The 12,422-nt window shown below is 43.8% G+C and overlaps 1 protein-coding gene across 2 annotated transcripts in view; it reads right to left on the reverse strand.

Annotated features, from left to right (window-relative positions):
- The window catches only part of NEGR1 (neuronal growth regulator 1), a 442,886-nt gene that overhangs the window by 119,982 nt on the left and 310,482 nt on the right, over positions 1-12,422 (reverse strand). For both annotated transcript variants that reach the window (XM_081914675.1, XM_081914674.1), the window contains exon 4: positions 11,381-11,512. In XM_081914675.1, coding sequence (XP_081770801.1) covers positions 11,381-11,512 — 132 coding nt within the window. The remainder of the gene's footprint in view (positions 1-11,380; positions 11,513-12,422) is intronic.

The raw sequence follows: 12,422 nt of genomic DNA on the forward strand, positions 1-12,422 counted from the left end.
CCCTGGTCCTGAATGGGGTAACTGTCCCCCTGAAGGACCAGGTGCGCAGCCTGGGAGTCATTTTGGACTCACAGCTGTCCATGGAGGAACAGGTCAAATCTGTATCCAGGGCAGCTGTTTACCAGCTCCATCTGGTACGTAGGCTGAGACCCTATCTGCCTGCAGACTGTCTCGCCAGAGTGGTACATGCTCTGGTTATCCCCCACTTGGACTACTGCAATGCGCTCTACGTGGGGCTACCTTTGAAGGTGACCCAGAAACTACAACTAATCTAGAATGTGGCAGCTAGACTGGTGACTGGGAGCGGCCGCCGAGACCATATAACACCGGTCTTGAAAGACCTACTTTGGCTCCCAGTACGTTTCCGAGCACAATTCAAAGTGTTGGTGCTGACCTTTAAAGCCCTAAACGGCCTCGGTCCAGTATATCTGAAGGAGCGTCTCCTCCCCCACCGTTCTGCCCGAGGGCCTTCTGGCGGTTCCCTCACTGCGAGAGGCCAAGTTACAGGGAACCAGGCAGAGGGCCTTCTCGGTAGTGGCGCCCGCCCTGTGGAATGCCCTCCCATCAGATGTCAAAGCGATAAACACCTACCTGACATTCAGAAGACATCTGAAGGCAGCCCTGTTCAGGGAAGTTTTTAATATGTGACATTTTAGTGTATCTTTCATCTTTGTTGGAAGCCGCCCAGAGTGGCTGGGGAAACCCAGCCAGATGGGTGGGGTACAAATAATAAATTATTATTATTATTATTATTATTATTATTATTATTATTATTATTATTATTATTTTATAGGATAATAAAGATTTTCTCTTCTTGTTTTAAATAGTTAGGGATATTTCTTTTTAATTACTTTTCTCTGGCTATGAACATTTCTAAGGTGGGTTTTTTTAAATATAATGTTTATTATTTTATTTTAAGAAACATACATATTTTTTTGAGTTTGTGGCGGAGAGGTAGGCTATATACCGAGTTCCTTCTAATTCCTGAAATAGCCTGGCTAGCTTCATGGTGAGGTAATGGGTTGTTAAGGTAAAAAAGGAAGCAGATCTGTGTCAGATGACAAACAGGTGGGCTCCACTCTCTCAACTCACTGGTAGTTGGAAAGACAAAGCCCAGTTGACTTGTGTGAGCTAAAAGGTAGAAGCTGGAAGGAAGACAGCAGGCTGGGAAGGCAGAGAGTCAGAGCCATGCCTGATTTCTGCTGGAATCCAAGGTCCCCTTAGGCTTTTAATGCTGTGAACCCCTCCATCATAGGCTGAGGTTGTATACACAGGTATGTGTAAATGGACCACACATCATAAAGACACTACAGTCTCCGATGCACCTCATTCCAAAAGAACTCGAACCCTGAGTAAGCGCCTGGAACCTCTGGGATCTCGCCCTGCTTGGGGATTGGGGTGGTGCACAACAATATATACTGTATTTCTGAGTGAGGTTGCATGTCCAACTCAACTAAAACACAATTGAATGTGAGAACACAGTTTTTCTGCAAAACTACTATTGACTTAGATGATAACAAAACAAGATTCTGTGCTGTTACATAAGAGCATAAGAACAAGGCTACTGGATCAGGCCAAATAATCCATCTAGCCCAGCATCTTGTTCTCATAGTGGACAAGAGATGCCACAAAATTATTCTACATCTGGTAACCAATTATTTTCAGCCACAGAAGCAAAACATTCCGCAGAGGTGGTACATCTTTAGGACATACATAGTTTGGACAAAGTTGAAGGAAGAGCAAAGGCCTCAGGCAATCTCAAGGGCAGGATGACAGCAGCTTGTTTCAGTTCACTATGAAATGTAAAGTATAAGTTACAAATCGCACACACACACACAAAATCTTATTTATTTAGAAAACGAAGCCAGAAAGACACCATCAAATATAACTGAACCTCATAAAAATACTTTTACAGTTGAGGTGACTGAGGTAGGTTTTCCCCTTTTCACACTTTAAAAGAAGGTTCTCCATCCACTGTAGTATTGTTCTGACTTCCTTCCAGCCACATTGCTGTTCCTGTGCCAGATCACCAAAGAAACAAAGCCTAGCTCATATTTCCATGGTGAACTGGCACAAAAGCAGCAAGCTGATAGGAAGCCTGAACTTTGCAGAGAGATTCTCCTCCCCCTCCCCACAGCCTTCTGACTTCTTTCCAGCCACATTGGTGCCTACCACTTACTTACAATTTTCAGAATGATACTGCTGCTAGGAATAGGAGAAATTAATAATTTTCTAATTGTTATGTACTGAGTTGAATAGGATCCAAACTGCAGCAGTCTGATTGGTCCTAGAACAATAGGCTCCAAAAGGCAGCAGTCTGATTGGTCCTAGAACAATAGGATTCAGAATGCAACAGTCTGATTGGTCCTAGAACAATGCAGCAGTATGATTGGTTGGCAGGAACCACCCAATCATGCTCCAGATAGAAGTGAATCCCCAACCTGATTGGCTTACAGTAGAATTCCGGAATTAGCCAATCATGTGCAGCCCATTGTGTAAATAATGTATATAAAGCAGATACTTTGAGGGGATATCCATTCATTCCTCCTCACCACTATGAGCTGAATAAAGAGCATGAAATCACTTTGCGACTCTGAGTATATTTCACTAATTTCACTATTTAAAAAAGCCCTTTGTCTACAGGACTGAAGACCTAGCGAAACTGCTGTAGGTACAACCAACCAGCCAGTTTTCTGGTAAAATATTAAAATCTAGTTAATACATGACTCAACAGGGGTTAAGATTATCATCTACAAATCAGCATTTGCTTTATAAAATATAATAGAAAATGTCAGGTGCTCAGGTTGCTCGAGAGCAAACAGGCAAGACTCCGACCTGTCTTTTCCAGCTTTATTATTAGTGCAAACTATTTACAGTGAAGAGTGTCGCAAGTTCATGTCTGGCTCAGTCGCTAGCAGAATCTGGGAGTGGGCGGTCCTTGTACCTCCCCCAGCATAAGAGTCGCGTGACCCCCAACCTTTTCCTCCCTCCCCTTCCCTGTGCCTAAACCTACTGCGCAGAATGGGCACTGGAAAAGGGGTACTGCCCTCCTCTCCGGTTTGCTCAGGCTTGGTGTTGAGGCTCTTCCTAGCATCCCCTGGTCCCAGCACCTCCTCTCCACTGGAGGTGGGGCTTCCCTCCTCGCCAGAGGAGGAACTGCTTTGCAAGATTTTTGGAGGCTCCCTATAACACAACTGCCCTTCCACCTCTCGCCTCTGAGCTGATGGCAGTTCCCTGAGAGAAAATGATAAAAAACCACTGGGAAAATAAAACGGTATTAAGTCTTATCTGTCTTAACTCAATTTGGAATAGTATTCTCACATGGAGAAACTAGCAACTTCACAATGCTTCTAAAACACTCTCTCTCTCTCTCTCTCTCTCTCTCTGAAACACCCCACACACTTACCATGTTTTCTAAGGTCACCATTAAAAGAGCATATGACACATTTATTTTTTGAGAAAACATAATTTATGCAATAAAAGTAGATGTAGGGAAGAATAATACTATTTATGCTACAAGAGCACTCACAGACCTTGTTTATGTCTCATTTAAAGCAATCCATCCACAAAACTTCAAATTTGAAAAGCAATTTAAAATGGATAATTTTTCTTGCATACATTTGGATGGCTAAGCAGCTGTTTACTACATGAAATGAATATTCAATATTTTAAAAAATATGCCTTGTGTTTAAGCAGTGTAGCTTCTCATGCATCTTAACAATATTGTACAGTACAGAGCAAAATCTTGAAATGATAGGAAATTATCAACTGTATCTTAGTCCGGACATCTTTCCCCCCTTTTAAATTGGAAATAACAAAAAATCATGCAGAAATGGTATGGCCTATAAGGTTTTACTTCCTCATCTCCTGTTTGTCTAATTTAGGCCTAAAAGGGCCACTCCTGCTATTTTCCTCCTGCTGTTCTCTCTGCATTTGCTGGTCCTGTAGTTCCTGCAACCTCTGAAATATTTTTACTGTTACCGTGCACACACGTGGTGGTGTAGGCATACCAGCTCAGAATATGACCAGAAAGCCCTTGGTTTAAGTCTTCGTCTCTTACCTCAGCAACCTTATTTGTAATATGGATACAATAATATCAAGTTTCCTTACAAAGTGATTGTGTAGCTATGTTTGCACATAACCCTAATCCATTGTTAACATAAGCCAAGGTTTATAAACCAACAACAAATCATGACTCACGAGTGTTGGTTTGCTAGTATCACTAAACCATGGTTAGGACACTGGACCAGGTTTGGATAATCAAACTAACCTATGGTTTATTAAACCAGTGTTTCCCAACCTTTTTTGGGCAAAGGCACACTTGTTTCATGAAAAAAATCTCGAGGCACACCACCATGCCAGATGGGGAAAGGTCACTTTTTACTTATGTAAAAAAAAATTAAAAAATAGTAACAGCATAGAAGGTAATGGTTATCTCTTTGATGTCTGATGGGAGGGCATTCCACAGGGCGGGCGCCACTACTGAGAAGGCCCTCTGCCTGGTTCCCTGTAACCTCACTTTTCACAGTGAGGGAATTGCCAGAAGGCCCTTGGCACTGGATCTCAGTGTCTGGGCTGAACGATGGTGGCGGAGACGCTACTTCAGGTATACTGGACCGAAACCGCTTAGGGCTTTAAAGGTCAGCACCAACACTTTGAATTGTGCTCGGAAAGGTACTGGGAGCCAATGTAGGTCTTTCAAGACTGTCGTTACGTGGTCTCGGCGGCAGGTAGCAGCGCTCACAGCTTACGGACTGCACCGTGTAACAGGTGTCTGGCCCAGCAGCCTAAGGCGGACAAGCCACTGAAACAGGCATTCAGAATCCATTCATTTCATAAAACCTGCAGGGCTCAATCTCTGTGTTTGTGTATGTGTGTGTTTCTGTTTTGCCCAAGGGTCTGGGGGTGGGAGAGAGCTCTTTAGCATGATGCTTTTAAAACAATTAAATTATCAACAAACAAACCTGATCATACGAATAGCAACGTCAGGTGCTACCGGGGGGGGGGGGGAAGGGGGCCTACTCGGAAGTAAATACTGCGTCCAGGCACAATTAGCGCTGATTTAAGGTGCACCAAGACTGCCTAAAAACCTCACCAAAGATATGCAACAAAGCGCTTCGTTGCAGAGGGGAGAGTTTGTGCACCGTGGAGGCTGGAGGGCTTCTATTCTACATGCGGGGGTTGGGGGGGCGAGGAAAATGTGCTCCGTGGGGGGGGCGGGGAAGGCAAGAAAAGGAGCTGAGCTCTAACTATAGGCTCCCACGCTTGAGCACGCCCGACTCGGTGGGGCAGACCACCCTCTCTCCTGGAGGAGGAGGAGGAAGAGGAGGAGGAGATTCCCATCCACGGCGTGGCCTCCCGCGCTCCTGAACGGGAAATCTCTGCAGCCCAAGACTCTCCGCGAGGCAGCTCCTCCCTTCCTGCCTTGAGCCGCCGCCAGCCGCGCCCCCCTCCCCAGTTATCTGCTGCCTGCCAAGCCCCGCCCCTCTTCATTGTCCTCCCCTTCTGTTTATTCCCCTTCCTCCATCCCTCGCTTTTCCCCCTCTCTTTCCTTTTTTTAAAAAAATATTTTCTCTTCCCCTTCTTTTTTCCCACCCTTTCTTTTTTCTCTTTCTCCCCCCCCTCCCCGCCCTCCTGGGTTAAACGATTTGAGCAATGGGTCTGGAGGTGGAGCTCGTCGTAGGATTAGCCCGACTCGCCCGCCTCCCTCCCACGGCACACTAGGCAACGTCCGGCGGCACACTAGTGTGCCGCAGAACACCGGTTGGGAAACACTGTATTAAACCATTGCATCATGTTATATGCTAACCAAGCCAATGTGGAGTATAATAATTCCAGATTCAGCAAGATCTAAACTGCAAGTACAGTGGTACCTCGGGTTACAGATGCTTCAGGTTACAGACACCACTAACCCAGAAATAGTACCTTGGGTTAAGAACTTTGCTTCAGGATGAGAAAAGAAATTGTACCGTGGCAGTGCAGCGGCAGCAGGAGGCCCCATTAGCTAAAGTGGTACCTCAGGTTAAGAACAGTTTCAGGTTAAGAACGGACCTCCAGAACAAATTAAATTCTTAACCCGAGGTCCCACTGTATTATCTGATGATTAGAAATCATTAATACCTATATGCAAAAGCAGGCTTTAAATTGCAAAAATGGCACCCCACTATCCATTAATCCTAGTTTGGTTTCTGCAAATCTTCCCTCCTGTCTAAGGGTAATGTTGGCACTGCTTATTCCTTCCTCTATAAACTGGGATCTGTATCCAATGAAGATACTCAGAGTAGTCCTACTGAAATTAATAGAGCCAAGTTAGTAATGTTCATTAATTTCAATGAGTCTACTCCACATAGGGCTAACACTAGATATACACCATAGTGTCCCATGTTTGGACATAGTAGATGGTAAACCATGGGAAGAAATAGGGATGGAGGCAATTGCTGCTAATGGGAAGTCTCCCAAGGTATGTTTCAGAATACTTGACAAAGAGTTTCCCTTGAATAAAGCCCATCAGAAAAGTCACTTGGTGCCTGGAATGTCGTTTGAAAGCAGAACTGAATCAAATTAGATATACTGGTAGTTTGCTAAAATGACAATAACATTATGGCAGGCATGCCCAAAATTGGCCCTCCAGCTGTTTTGGGATTACAATTCCCATTACCCCTGACCACTGGTCCTGTTAGCTAGGGATGATGGGAGTTGTAGTCCCAAAACAGCTGGAGGGCCAAGTTTGGCCATGCCTGCATTATGGTGTCTGGCTTGACTATGAGGTTCAAGCGAGTCTATGGATGAACTGAAGAAGCAGGGAATCCAGAGGCAGGTGAAACAGAATAGTTCCTTTTCTTGGGCTCCACTTGTACTGTTAGTCTCTTCCTCCCTGGCAGCCTCTCTTCCTGAAACCCAGGAGAACCATATTGTGGGAGGGGTGCCAATATGCTCTCTTACACAACATGCTCCCTTCCACCCTTCACATTCTCCTTTGGAGAAGTAGCTTGGGCTGCTCTTCCTCTGCTACCCTGGGGCCAGTCAGCATCTTCACTGTTTCCAGGTCTGCCTGCAACCTGACAGTCCCTTTGGGTACCATTCCAGAAGCACCATCTGGTGCAGCCAGGGATCTCATGGGCACAGAAACAAGAAGTCCAGCATTTCTCCATAACAAACGTTCAACAACTTACCTCCCAATGAAGACAACTCAAATGACAAACCATGTTCAATTCCATGAGCATAATAAAAAACAAGAATCACTCTATTCCAACCACCACCAAACAAACTGAGTGTCAAAGGGCTAAGTATACAGGAATATACCCCACCACATAAGTTTTAGCAATATGACTTTCAGAATTAGACTCATCGAAAACAATGAAGTAGATTAGGGGTATTATAGGAATTTGTTTCCAAACATGAAAACAAACACATCCATTGAAAATGAACACGCAGACACACCCACAAATCATTTCTCCGACTGTGAGCTGCTTTTTGCTGCCTGCAGCTGTTCTGCTAAATGCACATCTGGTGGGTGTAATGGCTGCTCCACCCTAATGAGTTAACTCTCTTGCCAGGCATATGCTCATTTGCATGATACAGAGATCACAATGTCTCTCTTGCAGGAGTTGCTGCTGGTTGAAGCTTCCTCAGTGAATCATAGCTTACACGTACACTCTCAACCATCCATCAATATTTACCGCTACTTTAATTACAATTGTAGAACCAAGGCCATTAGGACAAATTGGACTTTGCTACGCTGTCATAAATCTGGTGTAACTTCATTGATTTCTAGACAGTTACTCCAGATTTACAGCAGTGTAGATGAAATCAGAATCCTATTCAATGTGTCCAAAGGAAGCTGAATGGCAAATGATACACAATTTCCACATCAAAGGACCAAGTGACTATGATCTTTCCCCCCAGTTGGACTCTCTCCCCTTGTTAATACAGCAGTTTACTCAAAATCTTCTTTTCATCTAGCAGGCAAGGCAATAAAGTTTACTCTCCAGTGTCAGAGAACCAGAGGTATACAAGTAGCAATATACTGTGATTTAAGTGCAAGACCTGAACACACAATATGCTGTGCTGTTATGAGACTCTTCTGCCAAACTGTATGAGATTTTGTTTTTCAATATGAGTAAAAGAAGCAAAGAGAGAAAATGGATGGAAGACACTGGAATATATTTGATCAGCTTCTTAGAGACCAGGAGTTTTTAAATTCAGTGAGGAGAGGGGGAAGGGATACTCAAATACTTTTCATTAAGAGGCCCCACCTCTGCACCAACAAATAGCTGAACAGATCTGAGATTCTGGGTGGGATTGTGTGCATAAAAATACTGAGGAATTTATTTGTTACAATAGCATGCATTCAAAAGATGAAATTGAATCAATAGAACTTCATGTTTTTAATGGAAGCTGAGACTGTTTCAAGAGGTTTGAGATCAATGTGTCTGCTATGAAGACTAAATATGCCAATATCCATCTTCTGAGAATTTAAGCAAGAATACTATAGCCCAGTACTGCACCCCCCCAAAGTGGCCAGCAATGTCACTTGGATGCTCACAAGTGAGAAATATTAATTTTTATTTTTGTGATAATCAAAGGTAGTCAGCTTCTGAATACAGAGGAACCCTAAGCATGTTGGATGGCTAGCAAATTTGCACAGACTTCACAGAAGAGGAAGGAAGATATGAAAAATAGTCTACATTAATACTGCTGTGGATTATTCAAACAGAAAATAAGGAGGCACTATACTGTACTAACCACTCGATTTATGCAGGCTGTGCATCCAACATAGAGTTGCATTACACAGAGGCAGCTCAAGGCAATCTAAGGAGGATTCCAGTGCTACTATTCCAGCTTCAGGCAATAATCAAGAAACAAGTTTGACCAAAATAATCCTCAGAGATAGCCCATTGCTAGTAGTATGATATACTTGCCAGCAAAGCAGAGCATTCTGAGGTGTTTACAGACCACCAGCTATGCTTTAAAGCACAAAGCACAAGTCACCCCCCTGCAGATCTTTTGAAAATTGCTAATGCCCTTGGTAATGATGACTTGATTATTTCCTGCATGCTGTAGCCATTGCAGTGGGCTGTGCTAGATGCTGTATAATTTTTATTGCATTTGTTATTGCTTCCTTTAATTCTTATATTGCATTTCATTGTACTGCAGTTTGCATTCCACAGAATTCAAATTGCAATGCAGTAAAATACAATATAAGAAACATGGTTGGCATCTGTCTGTTTCGAGAGACAATGGAGTGCGTCTCCACTAACTGCTGAGTTAGCCAGACATGCCATGGACCACCTGTATGAAGCTCATGGACCACTGACGGTCCACAGACCACAGTTTGATAACATCTATTTTAGAGAATCAGATCCAGTTCAGAGGTTCAACATTCACTTAACAATATTAGGCAATTGCTCTCAAGAACATAATACATGGCAGCTGGATGCTCAGAATTTGTTACTTCACCATAGATCATTCTATAGCAGGGCGGTCCAACTTGCAGCTTGAGTGGCTGCATATGGCGCTTGAGGCCTTTTTTAATGGTCCTCAGCAACATTTGACACTCACCCACAGCCCTCGTGCTGCCTTCCCAAAGCTGGGCTTTGGGATGGAGCTGTGATGGCTGTGACAGAGTCCTAGAGTCCTTTGCCCCTGCTTCCCAAAGCCAGGTTAGCACTTCTGCAGCTTTAAACTTCTAGTTGTGCTTAATGTTACATTTAAAGTCCAATGAAAATCAGATACGACCAGTAGTTTTTATAGCTATAGAGAGCATATGCTCTCCCAATGCAAGTAAGCTTTAGCCTTAAATGCTGCTGAATGTTCTTCTTCTGCCTAGTCAGAATGAATCATTGCTTGTAGTAGGGAACAGATGTTGACAGTATTTCTGCATTTCACACGAAATGGCTAGGTGAGGAGCTGCTAGGTAGAGAGAGACAACTGCCTCTTGGAAAAGCCTTCTAAGAATATCCTTCACTTCTTCAGCACATTTTTCTAATGCCAATGTCATCTTGGGATTGCTATTTATTGTTTTCCTTATTTAATAATAGTGTTGAAAGCATATTACACACAATACAGACCTTTGAATAGAAGCCCAGGAACTGAAACTAAGTTATAGCAACATGGGAGGTGACACTGTCTATGAAAGAAGGACAAGAAATAATACAGTGGTATTTGAGTGAAAGCCCCGAGCAACAGAAGTCTTGAAACCATGTGTCTGAGAAGTTAAAAAACCAGACCTAGTTCCTGTTTCCAAAATAACTTTCCAGTGTCCACTTTGCAGAAAAACTAAAGTAATGTGCTATAAGGAACTGGAGAGCTCAGCAAGGAGAGAAACTTACTTAGGTACCCCTGATGTTTATAAGGACACAGATTTTTTTTTTTTAAAGCTGCCCTTCTGAGATGTGATCAAGGGTCCATTCAGCCTTCTACATCCTGGTATGGTATCTCTGAAAAACTCACAGGATGGGCATAATGTAAAAGCCCTACCTGGAATGCAGCAATCCGAGGCAGCACCAAGCACCCAAATGATGATTTTGTTAGTCTGAATGGAATTGCAAATCGTATTCTGGAACATACGAATAATAAATTTAGTCTAGTGAAGTGCCCACTGTGACATGAATTGGAGTACCAGGAGAAGAGCCCATATGCTGCAGGGGCCTCCAGGTGGTGCAATGTGCATCTTTAACATAGCCCTACAGCTGTGAAGGGCACCACTCACTTAAAGGGATCTGTCTTGAGCAGGCTTCCTCAACCTCGGCCCTCCAGATGTTTTTGGCCTACAACTCCCATGATCCCTTGCTAGCAGGTCCAGTGGCCAGGGATGATGGGAATTGTGGTCTCAAAACATCTGGAGGGCTGAAGTTGAGGAAGCCTGGTCTTGAGCTCAGTAGGGAAGGGGCAAAACCTTCCTGCTTACCTCACTGTCTTTGGAACCAGGGCGGGACTCAATAGGCACAAATAAAGCTTGTCATGTCAAAAACACAATGCACTAAAGTAGTGGACAATCTACTGACCATTTACAGAGTTTCCCAGGATTTGAGGAGTTGAGCCCAGGTCTGAGACTGAAACCTCGTCAGGTAAGCTACCAGGGATTGTATGATCAGGTGTCAAACCCCCTTTTCAGTCACAGAAAGGAGCAGCAGCATGAAACATCAGTCCTTCTGATTGCCAGGAAAGAAAAAAGCTCTTGGTCTGATGAGAAAGGCTTCCATCATGAGTATGGTTGCTTTTGCACAGAACCTGCTGCCATGGTGCTAATCTCTCACAGCTAACATCACAGATAACCACTATTTGACAGCTACCTGAATGCATCTTCTACATCACTCTGTTTTTCACCAACCTCTTTCATTTCAAATATTTCCCTCCCTCCAAAACACATGCAACTTACAGTTTACTGTGACTTTTACTTTTTTCACATCTGGGACTGAGACGTCGTTTTCAGCACTGCATTCATATTCCCCAGCTTGGTCTCTTGTAATTCCATAGATGTCCAAATACTGTCCACTTTCAAATGGTTTGGCTGAAATTAAAGGGGAGAGGGATAGAGAGATTAAAAAGAGTGTACAGGAAATTTCATTGGAGCTGATTGAAGCTCCATTCAGGTAAAAACAACCAGCTTGTTGCAGGAAACTGCTGACAGAACTATTCCTGAAATCAAGGTGACAAACGATTACATCTTTCACCCCTTCTCCCATGTGCTGAAAACAACTGCACATTGCACAGCCTCACATAAGGTAGCAATACTGTAACAATGATTACCACAAGAAGCGATATACACCGTCTCTTTATAATTGATTAGAGTTACGTAACCTTGGCATACATCAAATAAATCTATGCCCATTTTGCAATTGAGTTGAACAGCCCTCTAGCAGGATAGATGAAAATTCACCATTATGCTTCAGTTCATATTGACTTTTACAAAACATAAGGTTCCGCCTTACCTAGAAAAAAAGCTGACACACGTTTCAAATATTTGCTGTGGAAAGGCATTTCGTTTTGACTAAAGCTTCTGAATCGCAATGTTCTGTTAACAGCTCCGATATCCATTGTGTTCTAGTCCAGGGTTAAATGTGTAAACAAGCCTGTACTGTACGTGCCTGCATTCAAAATCAAGGCACAGGCCAAGAGAATTCCTGCTCAGCTGCCGGGCTCAAAGGGCTCTGGTGACAGCAGGCCTTTGCAACCATGCCAAGGTTTCCTGGTGTGGCTTCAGCCAATGTACACCACACTGAAGCACAAGAGGTGGGGCTCAGCAGTGATGTGTGGTGAAGGTTTTCATAGGGGAACAGTTAGGGCCAGAGGCACCAGCTTGTGAGGGTGAGGAGGGGCAGATGTCGTGAGTGTGACATTGTGCCTCAGGCTTAGGGAAGGTGGTGGAAGGGCTCTTGGACCCCGTCAGAGCATCGTGCCTCCCTTCCCAAGCCAGGCAG

Source organism: Podarcis melisellensis, assembly GCF_964234715.1.
Source record: "Podarcis melisellensis genome assembly, chromosome: 6".
Classification (NCBI taxonomy): domain Eukaryota; kingdom Metazoa; phylum Chordata; class Lepidosauria; order Squamata; family Lacertidae; genus Podarcis; species Podarcis melisellensis.